The sequence below is a fragment of the Xiphophorus couchianus genome, chromosome 2 (assembly GCF_001444195.1).
Source record: "Xiphophorus couchianus chromosome 2, X_couchianus-1.0, whole genome shotgun sequence".
Taxonomy (NCBI): Eukaryota; Metazoa; Chordata; class Actinopteri; order Cyprinodontiformes; family Poeciliidae; genus Xiphophorus; species Xiphophorus couchianus.
This window is the reverse complement of record NC_040229.1, coordinates 229306-249868: the sequence shown is the minus strand read 5'-3', so window position 1 is coordinate 249868 and position 20563 is coordinate 229306. Positions and strand designations below refer to the sequence as shown.

Genomic DNA, 20563 nt, shown 5'->3' with positions numbered 1-20563 from the left:
ATATCCAGGATTTTTATGTCTTTCTTCTTAAACTTTTATAAATAAAATTGAGTAATTAGGTGCTACATTTACAAAGTGAGGAAACAGTGACCTCTGGTGGTCAAAACCAGCATTTTCCGAACTCTGTTCACTACGTAGCTGCTGCAGATATATTTCGTAGCAACTTTGCTGCATATATTTATACTGATACTTTGTGTGTATTTATTTTAACTTGCAACAAAAGGGTTGCAAATTAATTATTTTGTGTTTTACTGCAACAACTGCACACTTTTTTCTTCTGCTATTCTGTTAGGTCATTTTATGTATTTTATGCTGTGTGTGTTTTTTAAAATACCTTCATAAATCTTGCATTTATCCAAGGCTCATAAGTGTCTGCAGCTCTATTTATATTTTATTTAATAGTGACAAATTGTTAGCTTAATAGCATAACTGCCTATCAAAATGCAAAGAAATTACTTTCATTCTGGTTTTATATTCAAAATAAACAAAATATGAATTTATTTGTTGACTCTAGCGACTGCGGAGAACCATAATGAGACTTATTTTTATTTATAAATGGACACACATGGAGTGAATTGACAATTCAGTCAATATAAAACAATAATAAAGTAGAAACACAAAACATCATAAAAACTTCTTTTATTTCTAGAAACGCGTCTGACATTTTGCATAGAGCAATAAGTGAAAGATACCTGACTTTAAAAATAAGGTAGTTTACGTAAACATATTTAGCAATCAACAAACAATACATAAATGCAAATGCAGTGAAGTGTGTACTTGAGGCAATACAAAAGCAAATATATTATAAGGAATTTTCTTTCATAACATTTAACCTCGTGAACTGAAGCAATACATTTAATCTGCTTCTTTCCTTCCTTTGGCAAAAAAAAAGATAAAATTTTATGGCTGAGAGAAACTTTTAGCGTCGATTTACTACATGCTTCGTCTCAATCTCATTTTCTAAAAAACTAATTATGTGCTGTGTTGTTTGATTCTACTCCATCCTCACTGCTGCACTAAATAACCGAGACATGATGTAGAAAAAGCATCTGCTTTTATTCAGGGATTCAGAGGATGAGCGAAGCTCGGAAGAGGATTAGGGCCACCAGAAAAAAAAATTTAACTCTGACTTTTTATTCAGTTGTTTTTTTCTCTTTTTTCCATACACAGGTTGACAAAATAAGAATTTTGAGAGAAAAAGATAGGAAACTGAGATTAAAGTCAGAATTCTGAGAAGACATCAGAATTTTGAAATCAAAGTCAGAATCCTGAAATTAACATTAAAATTGGATTAATATCAAAATTCTGAAATTAGTCAAAATTCTGAAACTAACAACAAAATTCTATCAATATCAAAATTCTGAAATTAATGTCAAAATTCTGAAATTAATATCAAAAGTCTGAAATTGACATCAGAATTCTGAAAATAAAGTCAGAATTTTGAAATTAATATCTAAATTCTGAAATTAGTCAGAATTCTTAAATTAACATCAGAATTCTTATTTCAAAGTCAAAATTCTATTAAAGGGAGAATTCTGAGATTTAAGTCAGAATTCCGAGAAGAAAAAAAGTCAGTTTTAAGTCATAATTTTGTACTTTTTTTTAATTGGTGGCCCTAACTGTCTCCCGTAGAGTCGGTCCGTGGAGCGGTGGGCGTCTAACCGAAGAGCTTGATGAAGCAGGGGTGGCAGTAGGGCTTGTTTTCCTGCTCCTTGAAGCAGCCCTTGCTCAGCGGCTTCATGCAGAACTGGCACACCAGGTGGTGCGGGTGGAACTTGGCGCCCATGGCAGTGACGCAGCGGCCCAGGATGGGCTGCTGGCAGGCCTGGCACATGCTGCCGCGGGACTGGTGGTAGTGGGCCTCGCACAGCGGCTTGCCCTCGTGCTCGAAGAAGCTGCCATTGACGAAGGGGCTGTAGCACTCCTGGAGGCAGGCAGAGCGGAGACGATTAATCGTGATTAATCTAATTTAGCAATCAAATAATCGATAACCGGAAAATACAGCAAAGTTATTATAAATAACTAAAACTACAGAAATAACAAAAACTGAAATTGAGAAAACATTTTCGTTAACTGAAATAATTATTATGGGGGAAAACTCTAACTAACTGGAACTGAAACATATACAGTAACTAACTGTAGCTACAGTATATTGTCTATTTATAAAATTAACTAAAACATACTAAAATTACAGATGCAATATCCTTTGTTTTTGTGTTATGAATGTATTTATCAGCCTTTCGAACTGATGTGAAGTTGATTGTTTTTCCCCAAACAAGCAGTTTACGTCAGATGTCGGGAAATTACAGCACTCTATCTTCCTCCTTTTGCTCGTGCGCAAAATGGCGACGGCAAAAATTGGGAACATCAGGGTTCAACAACAATTGAAAAAATGTTTTGAAAATGTAATCTTCTGTTGAGTATTGATTAACCAATCGATGTAAACATAATCACAATACTTTCCATGTTTTTGAATTCTGCGCCTAAAAATTAACCAAAGTCTGAAAGAACTAAAAGTACTACTACAACTAATAAAAACTAAATTTTAAACAAATAAAAACACACTCTTAAAAACTAATTAAAACTAACTGAATTAGACAAATAAAAAGTCACAAAAAAATAAAACTAACTTATAATGAAAACCCCATGTATACACACTCAAAAAAAGAGTAGCATTCAAGCAAAAGCTGTACAAACAATATATAAATAGATTACAGTTGGTTTGGTTGCTAGGTAACCCGCTGGGCCTCACTGGGGTTGCTAGGTAACGGCAAAGTTAACACGGAATGTAACTTAGTAATCAGGAGGGTTTAAAAATAAAAATTCCTTAATATTGATGAAAATGTTCTACTAGCATTATTTTACGCATAGCAAGATATTATTACTATGTTATAAGTGAAATAAAAAAATATTTCTTAGAGTTAGAATTTTAGTATTTTGGATTAGATTTAAACACAAATATTTCTGATTTTTCATGTGTATTCATGGCTGCTCCGTGTTTATCGGTCTGTTTATGAATAATTCTACAAAAATCACCTCACAACTCAATAACTAATTAAAATCATAATAATCTCCAAAAAATAAAATTAGTGCATCTTAACTTTAACTGGTTGAAGTGTTAATAAAGTTATGCAGTTTAAAGATAACACACTGGCTTGAAGGGAATTATTGAACAATTTTCAGGACATTTTGCAGATTTTTAGTGCAAATTTTAAATACATTCTTTGAAAATCAATCAACTGATTTGGTGAAAAGAGCAAAAAAACACAAAAAGACAAATCAATAACTTAATTGTTATTGACAATTAAAAGAGTTTAAATAAGAAAATAAATTGGATTGGTCCAAACTAAAAGCTTGTTGTTGTTTTAGATTGTTTCATTCATTATTTCAGGTCATATTTAGGGTTTTTATTGGTGGTCCACTGCTGATTAAATGACAAAAACTCACCCGACACACGAAGCACTGCGGATGCCACAGAGAGTTCAGAGCTGAGATGTAGTTTTCCAGAATCGGCTCGCTGCAGCCCTGACAGCGGGAGGCAAACAGAGTCAGGAAGCACTGCTGACAGTACTGCTGGCCGTCACGGTCATGGAAACCTGCAGGAGGAAACCACAGAATTACAACAACGCCACCCGAAAAAGAAAAAAAGGTTAAGTACACCTGAGAAAAACAGTGCACCCTTTTTAAATCACCTTGCATTGTAACAAAAATGTTAACACAATTTACTTATTTATTTCTTATTAAAGCTAAAAGTATGCTGTAGTCCACTGTTTTCAAAAGAAGGCCATCAGGGGGCGCATGATTATTTTTATCAGAAAATCTAAACTATATTTCAATAATAATAATAATATATAAGTTTAAAATTTACTGAAATATTTGGATGTCAGTCAAATTGATCAAGCTACTTTGCTCCTCAAGCTAGCATAGCGCAGCTAACAAAATCAGAAGGTATGAGGTAGCATTTATGCTAAAAGAATGGGGAATAAAAGTGAGATAATCATTCTAAATGTTTATTTACATGTTTTGTGTTTGCCTGTTTGCAAAAGTAACCTCCTGTAGTCTTCAGAAATATTATAACCCCTACATGGATTTAAAACCAGTCCAGGTTTTATTTAACAAATAGCTTCATAAACACAAAAACAAAGGATGTTATGTTATAATTTCAGTATATTTTAGTTAGTTTTATAAAGTTCCAGTTGGTTACAGTTTTTCCCCATAAATTACAATTTTTATTTATTTCAGTTAAAACTGTTTTCTAACTTTCAGATTTTGCTGCATGGTTAGTCTTAATTAACTATCAAAGGTTTCCTCCTGTGTATTATAAGCCTGGCGGGCCACCAGGCTTTACTTGTGCTCCCACCAGGCTAAGCATTGCTTATTTATTTAAGACTTTTTAAAATATTTGCATTTTTAAAGACTTTATAGTTGGTGTTCAGGCATTAATCTTCCGATATTTCAATAACACATAATTGTCAGGTGATATTTTCAAATTTCCTGTCAATTTAACCATTTTGTAACTCAAAAACATGACGGGCTGCTGGATGAATGACTGCCCTAGTGCCCAACCACCGGGTTTAGCTAGCTTTCTGGGGGAAACCTTGACTATAGTAATACTGATTCAAATAGATTAATAATATCCGCTTACACCTTCTTTCAGTGTTGCACTTTGGCCGCCATCCAGCAGAAGGCGCCACCGGTCTTCCTTAACGAAAGTCGTTTCAGAATTAAAGATGGCGGCCATTCCAAAATAGGAAAGACAAACGGTCCAGACAGAGTCTGGTGTGTAATGCAAAATCCACATTAACAGGCGGTCTATTTTTGATTCTTTTAGTCCACAGAGTCTGAAATTTAGCTAAAAAACCTCAGAAATGTTTTAGATTTTCTTTTAAACTCTTTCTAATAAGTTTTTTTCTTGCTTCATGTCGCTTCATTCTCCGATTACCTTCATCTCCAAACGTGCGGCTGCACTTGACGCAGCAGAAACACTCTGGATGCCAGTTCTTGTCCAGAGCAGTGACCATTTTCTAAACACACAGAGAAACAAAGGTGAGGGAAACAGCTGTAGCTAACCGTTATAGATCTGTATTTTAAAAAATGTGGTTCTATGTCTCACGTTCAGTATGGGTTTGCTGCAGTTAGCGCAGTGCGGGGAGAAGAGCGTGAAGTAGTCCGACTCGCAATATGGCCGCCCGTCCTTCTCGAAGAAGTTGCGACTGCCCAGCTCCATCTCGCACTGTGTGCACACGAAGTGCTCCGGGTGCCACACCTTCCCGAGCGCCGTCACCACCTGTTGCACACGGACAGTCGGCTTTACTGCTGCTGGTAAGAGTGAAGGTCATCTATTAACGAGTTTAAAGTAAAGCTGATTAATTGATTAACTGATTAATTGATTAGCTGATTAACATTTTCTTAAAAACCGGAGTTTTGTGAGCCATTGTAGATGTAAAGGAATAGTAATTTTTTGCCAAAAAACCCCTCAGAAATATAGAGATTAATCTCAGAAATTTTCTACAAAAACCCTTTTGAAACACAGAAATAAATAAAAAAATCTAGGAAATTTCTGATTTTTTTTGTGAAAAATTACCCCTTTTTTTATATCTAAAATGGCCCTGATCATCTGTCATCCCATCCTCGCTTCAAAGCATGTCAGTAATTTTTGAAGTTGTTGCTCCGTCATGCAGTGCGGCTGAAAAAAAATCACTATTAAGGAGAAACTTAAGGGCCTTGTTGAGTTTTTATTTGAAAGCAGAACCACAGAGTGAATTTTTCACCCTACACTAGACACTGTTTGGACCGTTTCTCTTTCCTGTTCTGGTTTAGCCGCCATCTTGTATCAACTGGCTGCGATTAAACACGACCAGCGGTGCCCTCTGCTGGATGGCAGCCAAGCTACAACACTAACAGAAACTTTAACAGATGTCATTTATTGATTGGAACTCATTTTAATCTAATAAACCATTTATTGACATTTAATCATAAGCTGATTAATTGTTTGCATCCCTACTGGTGGTTCACATGGCAACGTGAAAGGTCAGTAAAGTCGCTCACCTGTCCTACGACTGGTTTTTGGCAGGCTGAGCAGTTTCCCTTGGAGGACGTCTGAACTCCTTGTCGGCTCAGGTCTGATTGGAGGAGTCCCAGCATGCTGTCCAGTGAGCCTCCAGGTGTGGGCTGGGCTGGAGCGGCGGACTGCTGCGGCGGGGTGGCGGGCCGCTGCGGTGCGGTGACCACTTGGCTGACAGGCGGAGTTGGCTGGTAGAAGGCAAAGAACAGTCGTCTTTAAGGGTGACAGTCTTACATTTTCAGCTGCTGCGGTTCGCTTTCACGCTGTGTCTAACAATCCAAACTCTTTGAAAAAACCTATTCCCCTCCTCACCTGTGGTGGCACTGTGCCAAAAAAGACTGAAGGGAATGACACAAAAACCTCAGTACAAGACACTGAACGTAACTTCCTTCTTCCCAAAATGTAAACAAAAATGGAGTAGCGTCAGATTTTAGCGATTGTAGGATTTCCTTCTTCTCTTTGGCTAAAGATAACGAGTCTTTTTTTTTGCTAGCGCTAGACTCACACGTTTGTTTTAGTTATATTTACCAAGAATGCCCTGCGCTGTAGTCCATTTCCTGCTTTTGGAGCGGTCTCCGGTCCGCATGGCGTTCACATGCGTATTCAAACCGCACTAGAGTTAATTTTTTCTTTGATTATGCATTCAGATATCCCCAAACAAACCAGACTTCTAGACAAACAAACTACAGTTTGATTAAAGCAAATGAAATAAAGCTGGTGTGAATTCACCCTTAAGTCTGGTCTGTGAAGCTGAACTCTGACCTCAGATTGAAGGAGACACTCTAAAACAGATCCTTAACCTTCATCCTCTGAAAACCACGGATGTTTGGAAAAGTGCAGGAATCTTCCTGTAAACATCTGGGCTTTGTTTATATCCCACAGCTGGATCCAAAACAGTTTTAAAATGATGCAAATAAGTTCCTACCTCATCTAAAAAGGAATATCTACCAGCTATCGATCGACTGTTTCAGCTAAAAACTGTTTTAGTTTTCTAATTTCCTTTATGTTCCCTGAAGTCTGTAACTTACCGTCGTCTGGACTCTGAAGTCAGACAGTGAAGCCATCAGTTTGTCCAACTCCATGGTGGCTGAAGTCGCTGAAGGCTTAGAAGAGCTGGAACAAAAAGACAAATCGTCAAGTTAGGTCGGATCTAGAAGAAGAGCCTGAGGATTACGGATTCTCTATATGCAGCTTCTGCAGGTGAAATTCAAACATCAAACAGAATTTAGAAGTGAAGTGGATGTTTGTCTAGCAAATTTTTGACTTTTGGAACTCGAGATATTTACAATACAAAAGGTTTGACTCAAATTTTCTTGTTTTTCTAGAAAATTTTATAGATTAATCTCAAAATGTGTTTTTTTTCTAGCAAATGTTTGATTTTTGTAGCTCAGAAATTTCCTTGTTTTTACTTGAAAATTGCTTAAATTAATCTTGAAATTTGAGTTTTTTTGGCAGAAACATATTCCTACTCTTAAAAAAATCTGCAACAGGCCTAATGGAAACTGTTTGGATGCTTCTGATTTGTAACAAGGACTGTGATCTAAAATCATTTTTGTTCCCCAGCACCGGGCCGCATGGTGGCCAGTTGGTAGCACCTTGAATATTTTTTTTAAATTATAGTACTTCAGAAGGAAATAAGTATTAAAAACTGCCTGCATTACATTATTTTTACAGGAATATAAAACATCTTATTAAAGTTCTGACTGGGTCTATGTGCGTTTAAAAAAAAATTTACATTTGTTTTACATGGATTACATGTATTCTTATCTTTCCAATTTTGAAAATAGAGCTTAGAAAACGTAAAAGATTTATTGGATGAGGATGGTGGTGTTGCGTCTGTGTTTCTTGATTTGAAAAAAGCTTTTGACACTTTAAATCATTAAATATTATACATATTATTACCAGATTACCTTTCACCTTCTCTTCCATTATCACCCGGTGTTCTCCCAGGCTCCATTCAGGGACTGATGGTATTTTCTCTATACATAAATGGCCTCCATTCAGTTCATCCTAATGTATTTATTCAAATGTACGCAGATGATACTGTCATTTATACCCTAAGACAAATGATTCAAGCCAATGAGCTTACACAGTCTGTGGCTAATGAATCGGATTGGTTAAAACTCAACGTAAACAAAACTGTTGGAATGTTTTTCTCCAAATCAAAACTTCCAAATTATGAAGCAGAAATTTATCTGGCTGGAGAAAAAAAATACAGGTTGGGAACAAATTTAAATGTTTTTCTATCATAATGGACTCAAAACTTAGTTTAAATCTCAAATTATAAAAAGTTTAAATTTGAGTTAAATTTAGTATTTCAAATTTTAGTTTCATAAAGACACATTTATACTACAGGCTTCTAAAATGTTTATGCAGGCATATATTTTATCACATATAAACAACATTTTAATGTGACACTAAAGTTAAAGTTTGTGAAGTTATTTGCGTATTAAATGTGTTGTGCTTATGCAGATTTATCAAATTAATTTGTAATTCAGCACATTTTTGTTTGTGTGTTTTAAAAAAGGAACCTTCTAAGTAATTTTGTTACTGTCTTTCTATATTGGATCGAATAGACTGATACTGGAAAAAAGTGGATAGATGCATTTCTATTTGAAAAGGTTTTAAAAAGTTGTAAATCTGACTTACTGAAACTTGTAGGTACCCTGGTTTGATGCTCATGGCACAAATTTCAAAACAATTAATATATACTCATTAAATGAGACCTGGAGGAGGTTGAGGTCTTATCCTTGATCTTGTCCCTCTCATCTTTCTTAGAAGCAGGAAACTGGGCCAAGATCTCATCTGCACACAAAATTACACCCTCAAGTTAAAGTATAGACCCGTTGCACAGTAATGTCACGTGCTCTAGATCCCACCGCCATCTCTCTGCTGCAGGCTGACGATGACTACCTTTGGTTTTAGCTGCTAAATTGTCAGTATAAGGTGCTAAATCTTAAATGTATGCCTGATATATAAAAGAAAAATGAATGCAGTGCTTTGTTACTAACTGTCAACACTACAACTAGATAACACGGTCAGGAAAAAGTTTAATTAAGAAAAAAGAAGGAAATAGCTTAGTTATGCTAGCTTGACTATGACAATCTTAACATGTAGATGTGATGTGGAATTCGATGTGCTTTGGTTCAGTTACAAAATAAAGAAAAAGGCGACTTAAACATCTAAAAATATAAAACTATCGCAAACTGAATGTTCTGTTCTTTGTGTGGAAAATGTTTGAGTGTTTTTTGGTGTTGAATCCTGAAACATAAAGTGGCGTTGTTGTCAGTTGCTATGACAACAAGTTTGTGTGTAGCAAAGCCGACACAGAAAGTGAGAAAAAAAGCGGTTTTGAGTTATTCTCTAATGGTTTTTCTGCGTTATTCTTGTATTTGCTGTAGCGCACTGCACTAAATGAATGATTCTCTAGGTTTAATTTTGTTAATGGGATTGTTCTGCTGCAGCAGCGTAGAGTTGGATGGCAAGTAAAAGAATCGCCTTTTTGCCCTCCGGCGTTGTGCGCATGCATAAATTTCCAGACTTAAACAATAACTTGCAAGGGGTCTATATCTGAACAGCTGAAACTTGAGGTAAACCCATGGAAATGCACTCACAGACCTGTGATGTTAAACTGGGTGGCGTTGAGCTCCTGCAGCAGATGATCCAGCTCATTCAGACCGCCGCCCAGCAGCGAGGAGGAGAAGGCAGGCGCAGGGTCTGCTGAGCGCGGAGAGCGCGGTTTGCACACGGTGCTGCAGGGCAGAGGAGGTATGACATTACTGCTGTCAGTGAATTATTCTTTCAGTAAATTGACTTTTTTTTATCTGTATGCTCCAGTTAGCAGTTAATCAATTACTAAATTAATTATTTCAATAATCGATAACTGAATCACGATTAATGCGATTCAGCCCAAATTTTTTCTTGGTCAAAATGCATCCGTCCTGGATCCCCAGTGTTATTGCCGTGTGCTGTGTTGAATTATGATCAGAGGTGAGATTCTTCTCCACTGCAGACCGGACCGACCTGTATAATTTGTCCGGGTTGGAGTTGGTTGAAGACTTCATTGCTGCAGAAACAGTCTGAGAGACAAAACAGATGATTAGCAAAGGTAAGGAAATTACACAATATGACATGAAAATAAATCTCTCAGTGCCAACCTGCTGCGGCGTGTAGGCGGGCGGCGGCGGTCGAGCCTGCGCCGAGTCGTGGGAGTTGGCATTGGAATTCTGTGGAGGGTCAGAGGTCAGCAAGACGGGACACCGAGGAAGAGGAGAGCTGGTGTTCTCCAAATCTGCAAGAAGGGCATCTGGAAGGAAGGAGGCGGGCATCCAAATGTTAACTTCTAGGAGAAGAAATCTAATTTTGAGATTAATCCCCCCCCCCGACAAAATTTTGAAATTTCTGAGTTTCAAAAAGTCAAAAATATTTGTTCACAAAAATTTCTGGTTTAATCTCAAAATTTCTCATTTTCTTCTAGGAAATTTTCAACTTTTCAAACTCAGAAATTTACAGTTTTCCCTAGAAATTCTGAAATTAATCTCAAATTTTCTGATTTTTTTCTAGTATATTTTTGTTTTTAGAAAATAAAATAAAACATCTTATTTTTTCTAAAAAATAAATAAATTCTGAGATGCTAAAAGTTTCTAGCAAACTTTTGACTTTCCAAACTTTAACATTTCTATGTTTTTTTTCTCAAAAGGTTCTGAAGTTAATTCTAAAACTTTTGGCAGAAATTTCCTTTTTTTCAATCTCCAAAGTCCCTAATACGCCATCATAATTTATTGCTCTTACTTACTGTCTAACATCATAAGTCTACCTTTTGGATAATTTTTTATGGTGCTCAGAGTGGAAAAAAGTTAAGAAAAAACATGCAACATAAATGTGAATACAAATATGCAAAAGCCTGGTGCAACACAAACATGCACAGACAGCTACGTACCAAAAACAACAATACGAGGACTGAGAGGGTAGCAAGGCGGCTCAGACAGTCCTGAGGAGAGACAGACAGCCAGCGTGACCAAAACAGCAGCAGAAAGTCAGAGCAAACACAACACACAGCTCAGCCGCAGGACAGGATAATCTGCTGTAGCTCAGGGCGGGAATCCGTCTTCATGCTGACATTACTGGGACAGACATTCATATCTGAGGCATGCCAGGGTGCAGAGGAAGCAGGGGAGGAAGAGTGCCTGGCTGCTGATATCCAAACACCAGCCAGCCGCCCCCACACTCTCACTCACATGCTGACTGCCAGAAACAAAACTAGTTAGCTAGCTAGCAGCTGCACAGCACCTTTGTAGCTTAAAGGTGACCTAATATGCTTCTTACAAGAGATTGGGATAGACAAAACAAAACTTGTTCATTACATTTTTTTTCACAAAGTCATCCTTCAGTAATGAGATCTCAGTCTGCTCAGCTCAGTCTAGTTTGAGCTACGTTCATGATGAGCTATTTTAGGGGGTCCTGTCACTTTAAATCCAAATAAGCTGCTGCTGACCATGCCCCCCAACTCAACGTTTACACTTAGACGTGAAAATGGCTGCAAACTACGAAGGCAACTGTAGATAGAAAAACGGCGGATTGAATTTATGCTAAAAAATGAAAACATTTTCTATAAAAAAAAAAACAACAATGGAATTTCTGAGTTTGAAAATTAAAAAATTGCTAAAAAAATATCTGAAATTTTTAGATCAACAACAAAACACTTGTCATTGCAGTCATTGTACAGCGCATACAGCAGTAAAAACCAGCTGCACAAATTTTCTGGAACTCGTCTTGGGCTGCTAGGTAACAAGCTGGGCTTCGCTGGGGTTGCTAGGTAACGGAGCAGTGTCTGTCGAATGTTACTTTTTGAAACAGACACAGAAAACATGGACAGGAAAACGACTCAGTAAATCTTTTTTTCAGCGCTTGTATGGAGAGCCATTTCAGCCAAAATTAAATAAATAAATATATAGAGCTTGCTCTGTTTTTAGAAGCAGAATGTGAATTTAGCATAATAGGTCTAACCTGATTTGATCTGACTTTTATCACAATTCTTTAGTAGTCTTTGATTTGAGTTATTTTAGTCTACTAAAATTACAATGAAGTAGCTACAAAGAGCAAAATGCAACAGAAGTGTTCATATTCTGTTTATTTTACTGTATTTTCACTCTTAACTTGATTTGGCTTTAAGCTACAAAACCCTGAAAATGTAATTTATGACGCTAATGCCAATATTATATAAAATTTTATATAATATGTTAAATATTTTATTTCTACTTTGCTTATTAATTGGACTATAATTTAGGTCACACACTAAATATGGTCTCAAATATTGAAAGAAATTAGATTACTGGATTTAAAACAACTTAAAAAATAAAAGAAGAAATATCAAATTTTGGTTATAATATAAGACTTGCAATCCTAAAACCTAGACATATCTGTTTCCAAGAAACAATTTATACATAATTCAGGTTTTTAATTAGTAATGCAGACCATCTGCTGTAAAACTGAGCTTAAACAAGGGGCTCTATAGTCTGTGAGCATCAATAATTCAACTCTGTTTATTAGTTTTGACAAAATACTGTTAACCCTTAACTGGCGGTTTCCCATTGGAACAAATCTAGTTTGTTTGAATACTCTGCCTTTTTTGCCACTAGTTAAAGGATTAAACTTTTCACTTTCAATATTCTAATCTTCTGAGCTGTATTTACATCTGTGCACAGACAACAAAGCACCCATTAAAATTGGGTTTAATTTCACCAAACAGCAGTTTTGGCGGATGTGATTTTTCCTGCATTACTGCACTGTGAGGTGCCAAGGATTATAAATCCCTGCCTGAATCGCAGCATGGAAACAGATGTCTGCCCTCATTTCAAGTCAGCAAGTTGTCACTGATCATATCGATCAAAAACAAGGGAACGTCGTCCAAAAGCACAGATGACAAGCTTCAATGAATTTGATTTAGTTTATGTTTTATGTTAATTGAAAATGAGTTACAGTGCAAATGGAATCAGATATCTATCATGTCACCTCTTTATGAGGCAGAAACTCTCGTACTTAAACATTAAATAATAACCATCACTTTAGTCCGTACATCTTCACTTTTCCAGACTTCTAAAATTAAATGGGAATAATATAAATGCAGGAAATCAGAAAGTCAACGCCACACTGTAAAATTGTATTTACTTTGACATTAGCGGAATATTTGAAGTTTTTCTTACCCACTTTTTGCGCTACTGGTTTTGAACCTCGCATGAACTCTTGACAATATCTGCGTTTCCATTTCCCATGTAATTGTGCAACTTAATATTACGGAAATAAATTTGCTAAAAGGAAAAACACAATTTTTTTTAAAATAAGTCTTTCAATACAAGGCTTCTGTGCTAAATAGATGTATTTTGTAGAACTGCAATGGAGACACTTTTTTGGATCACACAAGTAACGTGATCACCAGCCGGATATTACTACTGGCAAAAACAACAAAAACACAACAACAAGAAGTAGTTGGAAGATCATGACATTGCAATAATAAAGAGGTCTTCAAATTTCTTAGAACTTTACTTCAACTAAACTCCTATTTTAATGCATATTTATTCATAATGAACCAAAGCAGCTGAAATTACGAGCTTGTTTGAAAATTATTCCAGTGAAATGTTGTTATCTATATTTTGTGGTGGATATAAGACATTAACGGTATCCTTCTTTTTTTAAAGAATTAGATGTAAATAATAAATGACAAACTTTTTTTAAAGATTTAATCTCAGTTAGCCTTCATAGCCAGAGCTGAAATCCAGTTTTACACCATAAATCATGTTAGCTGCCATTTCGCTGGCGAATTTAAATACACTAATATCCCATTCATAACATACAAATAATAATGTGTTGAACTTACTTGTGAAAAGTTTTCACCCAAGCCCTCAAGTCAATAGTCCGTCGATTTGAACAAAAAATATCCCCGCAGTGCTGCTGTTTTGGACCGCTGCTGTTTTGGACCGCTCCAAGATGGCGGCGGTGTTTCTCTTCCTTTTTCTTATGTCTACGGGTGATGGGGCAGCATGTTTTTAATTACTTATCCAGCGAACAAGCTTATTCACGTGTGATTTTAATTTTGTTTCTTATTTAATAGAAACACCGCAATTGCGGAATTATGTCTTTTTTCTTTTACATTTGCGAAATATTTACAAAGTTTTCAGCTAGCAGTGGCACTTCCGGTGGACATCGGAAAAGCCACTAGTCGCTGCCACCACCGCGACTTGAGCTTCATTTGTCTCAAAGTTTTGCGCACATATTTTTTTAGAATGTAATAAAAATGTTCAGGAAAGAGAAGTGTTACTTGGAGATTTAAGTAGGAATAAAAATAAATGAGATATTAGGGAATTGTTTCAGAGATCATCTGGTTTTAGCAGTATTTTTTGTTTTCTAAGAAGAACGGGCATTATGGGGAGATTATAATAGGTAAACGTCTGATGCATACTCCAATCTGGAAGGTGGCGGTAATGCACCTATAAGATGTTTGCCAACCGCCATAAAAATAAAAAGAAGAAGAAGTTTTGCGCACATTTGTAATGGAAACGCAGCTGCGTCTTGCTTACCAACCTTTTGCGCCACTGGTTTTGAACCACGCTTGACCTCTTGTGACATTTTCTGCGTGAATCAGATATGAGACACGAATGACGTGAACGTATCCCGCCTCGGTTCAGCCCTGCGGTCACCTTCTCACCCGGATGATTCACACTTGTGGTATGGCCATGTGTTGGGAGGCTAGTGCACAGTCTACATGCCTGCTGGGTCCTTGCCATTTCTCAAACACACACACACACACACACACACATGCGTATACGGACTGCACATATAAGGAGTTGGGCTTCTCTTAATGGGAATTATGACCATATTTAGTTCTGCCTGCTGACTTGTTTGTCTTGGCCAAAGAGACCCTCTAACAAGTGGTCTCACTCCCTGAAAGTTTTACAAAAGCAGCGTAAACTGAGACAAACACCAACCCGGTCGCCCGAGTAATCCTGCCTCTGGGAGTGCAATCCGATCCAGATGTGCCCAGATGTGCTACATCTTGCCATTCACCCCCTCCTGCTGCTTGCGAAGCAAAAGTGCCCGATGACTTCACATAAAAAAAGCAAAAAGCAAATGGCGAATGGGCGGCAGAGAGAAAAACCTTCTCCTTTTTCCTCGAACTGTGTGGCTTGTTGAAATGGAAGAGTTGCTCTGGGCTATTTCTAACACAGAAAGATGTCTCCCTAAACACGTTTTCAAGAAAAAACATCAATAACTAGAAATAAAAGATCCCTTTATGATTTTAAACAGAGCAACTCTGTGTTTTTCCTCTCCATCCACAGCTTATCAGGGGTAATGCATGGAGAGGACGGTTGCGGATCATTTAAAATCTAATTTACAAAGACTTGATTGAATTAGCAGGCCGTGCATGAAAAACTCAGTAGCGGTCAGACAGATGTGGAGTAATTTATTGGGCTCACGTTGTGTGTGGCTTTCAGAGCTTTGACTCTTCCACAGGTTGTCACGTTGCAACCATGAACTGAGATGTATTTCAGCAGGATTCTCGCATCTTACAGGTAAAAATGCAAAAATGTTTGTTAGATAACAAACCGGAACACAGCAGACAGGTCAGAGGGAAAGTTGTGCAGAAGTTTAAAACAGGTTTCGGTTCCAAAAACAAGATTTCATTATCTGATCATGAAAAGAGGATTAATCAGAGAAGCAGCCACCAGTGGTAACTCTGGAGGAGCTGCAGAGATGCTCAGCTTGGGTACAGGAAGCCAACAGATCAACTTTTAATCGTGCACTACTCCACAGATGCATGTAATGATAATTTTAGTAACCGATTAATCAAGTATTCTGATGATTAATCAAATATTTTTGACAATCAATCAATTATTCTGCTGATTGATTGGATGAAAAATTCAGTTAACCACATTAATACAATAGAAATTAATTAAAACTAATTAATTCTGATGATTAATCAAATATTTTGATGATTAATCTATTATTCTGACAATTAATCTGATTTTAAAAATTCAGTTAACCACTTAGCTGTATTTCTTTTGCAATAGGAATACAATCAAATAAGAAATTAAACCAATTAATTAAGTTAATTTTTTTTAAGTAAGAAAAAAATTTTCTTGCCTAAAACATTATGAAAACATTCTTTGGTGTCCGCTTGATTAATCAAGGACGACACGTTCAACCCTTTCTGCTTGATTTGACATCCATACAATATAGGGCTAATCTGTTGATTAATTTTTTGATTAACTGACAAATTATTAAATAGAAAAAAGTGCTTAATAGGACATTTTTTGTCATACTTATACAGAATTTGAACCAGATGAAGCTAAACCTGCCACTTGAGGAGTTCAGGAAAATATTTACTGACAAATAAGGTTTTATTTTAATCTTAAATGTAAAATGTATAAATTTTTTGTACAGGTTTGTCTCAATTACTGCTCTGAATACGTTGTTCTTTCCGAAAAAGGCCATTTTTACTGTATACTCCAATTAAATCTAATATATTCACAATTAATTGTGATTAATCACACTGGGGCTTCAGCCTTAGTTATTTTAGTTTATTAAAATTACCATAAGGCAACTCTAAAGAGCAAAATGCAACTGAAGTGTTCATAATTTGTTTATTTTATTGTATTTTTACTCTTAAAACAACAAGTTTGTCTTTTGGCTTATGGTGTTTAGCGATCCTGCCAAAAGTGTATCCTTATTTTAGGGTTGTATGGTAATGAGTTTACAAATATGAGGTCGTAAGATATCGTGCTAAGATGTTTATTTTACGGAAAACTTCATATCGTCAACACTTGTGTGATGTACCACTGATGTATGGCTGTATAATTGCTCTGTAAATATAATAAAAGTGTAAGTTCTAAAAAAAAAACACCAGCAACTTTAACGATTAATCGATTATTAAATTAGTAGATGATTATTTCAATAATTAATCACAATTAATCAATTAATCGTTTCAGTCCTACATGATAAATCTTGACTTTATGGAGGAGGAAAGTCATAACAAGTCATATTTGCTGTGAAAATGTGAGATGCACTAAAATAAAATGTTTTGACCTACAAACAAAAAGCTGTTTGTGGAGGAAACAGTTAAAATCCACCCAAACCATAAAACATGGTGGTGGCGGCTTCGTTATGTGGTGGGTAAAATGGATCTAAGTGACTACAGCGTAATAACTGAAAAAATAAAACGGCTTAATTTCCAAATAAAAATTTAAATAAACGGGAAGGTGTCTGAAAAGTGTGGCATGCATTTGCATTCAGTCTCATCTACGAAAACTTGAGACTTAATGAAAAAGTCAGTCTACAGATGTTTAACTCATCGGGCTAAACGCACAATTTTCCTCCAGTGTCACAGTTAAACAAACAGTGAAGAAGTTGGAGGGGAATAAATTCTGATGGAGAACATTTTGCACGCCTTTCTACTGAAATGGGTTATTTTTAAGCCTGCTGCATGTCTGCACTCTGACTGCCAGGATCAACAGAGGCCAAATTTCCTCTGTTTGGGCAGACCGCCCCTTCCCACAGATTCCCTTCAAGATATCCCAGTTACAACCAAACGAAGATCTGCTACTACAGTACTCACCCAAATCCTCCATGATCTGATCACAGCCAGCTGCTTTTCGCTCTAAAACCAGAACATTTATGGCTGATGGTCGCGCTTTTGTCTCCCTCGGTCCTGAATAACTTCTTGGACACCGTTATCCGCTAAGAGAAGCAGCAAGAAGAGGAGGAGGAGGAGGAAGAGGAGGAAGAGGGAGGGCGTCCCGTTTCTTTTTCCAACTCTCTTCCTGTCCAATGCCTACCAGCAGACTTTCAGACCGGAGGAGGCGTAGTTAAATAAATGTGGTTACAAACCCGCATTCCCCCTCCGGCGCACGCAAGAAAGACGTAATCCTGGACATTCCCGGTCCATATTTGGGATAGAAAACTACGGATTGAGAGGGAGCTAGACAGCGGCGGGATGGACCACTGCTGCGACCAAGCGTTATTACTGAAGCTACTGCGTCCTTCACAAGCAGCATCCTTTAAAAAAAATAAAAATCCACGTTAGAGTAAAAAAACCTTCTGTTCTGTGAAAATAAATAAATTATATCAAAATGATATCAAATTGTATTTATTTACGGTTCTGAAAATTTAATTAGTGACGTTTTACTGCCTTCTGTGGGAGCGCAGGGAGTGGTTTCCATGGCAACCGGCTGAAAACTATTGTTCTGCCATTGTAGATAAAAAATAAATAAATAAAAGGAGGTGGTAATTTAAAAAAAACAACTGAGAAGTTTTGATATTAATCTCAGAAATTTTCTAGAAAAAAAGTGAAAATTTCTAAGCTTGAAAAGTAGTATAAATATCTCAAAGTTTCATTTCTCCGAAGAGTTTTTGCGGCGCTAGTGGCTCGTATGTTTTTTGTACAGTAGGCAGACAGGAAGACATGCGGTAAAGGTCGTCCGGACCGGGAGTCGAACCCGCGACGTCCGCGTCGAGGACTAGGGCCTCCAAGCGTGGGGCGTGCTAACCCCCTGCGCCACCACAGCACGCCCCGTCTCCACGTTTTTAAGGCAGATGTGAAAGCAGAAAATAAGAATTTTCCATGTACATCCACATCAACAGGTGTTGTGAAACAGTCGCACACCAAGACTTGAACTTTTAATTTGATCTGTTGTGTTATTTCATCAAAAAAAAAAAAAACATTTCTCAATAACTTAATGTTTTTTGGTGCCTGGAAAATTACCAATTTCAGAAACCCTCGGAATGTAACGTCACAATTTAGGTTCTGGGTCGTTGCTTAGCAACCCCAGCGAAGCCCAGCCCGTTACCTAGCAACCTAAGCTGAGTAACACCACGTTTGGTTTTACTGCTGTGTTCCGTGCTGCTGGAAAACACGAGTGTTTTTGTTTACTAACCATCCAGAAGCCACTTGTTACATTCGTGTTGCTTCTGCTTTCCAGAGATGAGCGGTTGTATAATTTGAGCATCTGTTTTAAAGCCATTTTTCACGTGCGAGTGTAAACATTAGGGGGGCGTGGTCAGCATCTTATTTGGATTTAAAGTGACAGAGGCCCTAAAACAACTCAAAATAGGCAGAACTGACCAGCCTGAAATCTCATTATATAAAATGATTTTGTGCAGAGAAAGTAATAAACATGTCTTGTATTACCTTTGTACGCCTTCTCGCTGCAAGGCATCAGCTACCTTTTAATTTAAGTCTAAATCAAATAAATTTACAACAGATGGACTCCATTTATGTTGGAGAAACATCTCAATTTTGAGCTTCATAACTGTGAATAGTTACAGAAATGTGATTTCTTGGTTTTCTATTCTTTCCATATCGTCATAATTTGCTATGAGGAAAGAGTATGAATTTATGAGACTTTAGCATAAATTCAGTGAAGAGCTGTGAATACTTTCTGTTTGTGCCGTACCTGTATTAAACACAGCTGCATTACACTTTGGTTTGGATACGTTACGTATTTTTAATGGCTTACAGGAGCATCTCATGAATTTCATCACAATTTGTCGTTTTTGTCTAAAATATGTTGATGACTTCAGAGAAACATTGAGCAGCACAAACTTCATTCTGGACCGTTTGGAGAACAGATGGGGAGAGCAGAGGCGTCCAAACCTTTTGCCAAGGAGGCAAAACATTTAAAAATTATTTTCACCTGCTCCATAATTACAACGGGGCATTAGGGCGATGCTAGGAAAATAAAAGGTTTTAAAAAGACGAGAATAAAGTAACATTTTTACTTTATTCTTGTACAACTTTCTAGTAACAGAACTTCTCATAATACTATGACTTTATTTAAAATATTTAGACTATTCTTGTATAATTTCGACTTTATTCTCGTAATTTTATGATACCTAGAATTTAATTTTCTCCCCTTAGTTTAGCCCTAATGTTGTTGTACAAAATAAACTAAACACATAACATTTAATGAAACAAAGTAGTTTGATTTCTGTCAAAAAAGGGTAAAATGATTATATTTGAAACAAAAAGGAGTTTTCTAGGTTTGAATGATAATAAACAAACAAAAAAAAAAAACAAGTGATCCACATTTTCTAGATTTTCTTTAGTTTCCAGCAACACAAACAGGATTTAGCCAAGTTCAGGTGTCTGCTTTCCAGTAGCTCAAAAGCTACTGGGAACTCCTATTACCATTAGGATAAAAGCAAAATAAAGGCTGATAAAGATGAATGCTTTGTATTGCAGCTAACATTTAGATTAGTTTATCTTTTTCCATCAGTGAGAATTAATTTTTCTTTAATTGTGAAAGAGGGCCAAGCAAAATCTTCCAAGGACCCCCAATGGCCCCCGGGCCACACTTTGAGCATCCACTAATTTCCTTTTATTCCACTGACTTGAGAAATGTTTTAATTGCCAGGAAAAAAAAGAACTTTTTTTCCACAAACGACTTGTCTTCTTGTAAACAACACAACCATCATGTGACATAAATAAAAATCTGTTAGGCAGAGGAA

At 36.7% G+C, this 20563-nt stretch overlaps 1 protein-coding gene across 5 annotated transcripts; it reads right to left on the bottom strand.

Annotated features, from left to right (window-relative positions):
• Window positions 1-622: 622 nt before the first annotated feature.
• Window positions 623-19006, bottom strand: LOC114156950 (transforming growth factor beta-1-induced transcript 1 protein). 5 transcript variants are annotated; one of them, XM_028037622.1, is made up of 12 exons: window positions 18991-19006; window positions 11004-11054; window positions 10222-10370; window positions 10088-10143; window positions 9683-9816; window positions 8791-8869; window positions 7093-7177; window positions 6049-6252; window positions 5114-5287; window positions 4943-5024; window positions 3448-3596; window positions 623-1924 (listed from the first exon to the last, which is right to left on the bottom strand). In XM_028037622.1, exons 4-12 carry the CDS (start codon window positions 10126-10128, stop codon window positions 1658-1660), a joined length of 1215 nt encoding a protein of 404 aa, XP_027893423.1. In that variant the 5' UTR covers window positions 10129-10143; window positions 10222-10370; window positions 11004-11054; window positions 18991-19006; the 3' UTR covers window positions 623-1657. The 5 variants fall into 5 exon arrangements, with proteins under 5 accessions (XP_027893423.1, XP_027893389.1, XP_027893407.1 ...); XM_028037588.1 differs by lacking the exon at window positions 18991-19006 and adding an exon at window positions 17673-17946; XM_028037606.1 differs by lacking the exons at window positions 11004-11054; window positions 18991-19006 and adding exons at window positions 13938-14081; window positions 17673-17925.
• Between the last annotated feature and the right edge of the window lie 1557 nt (window positions 19007-20563).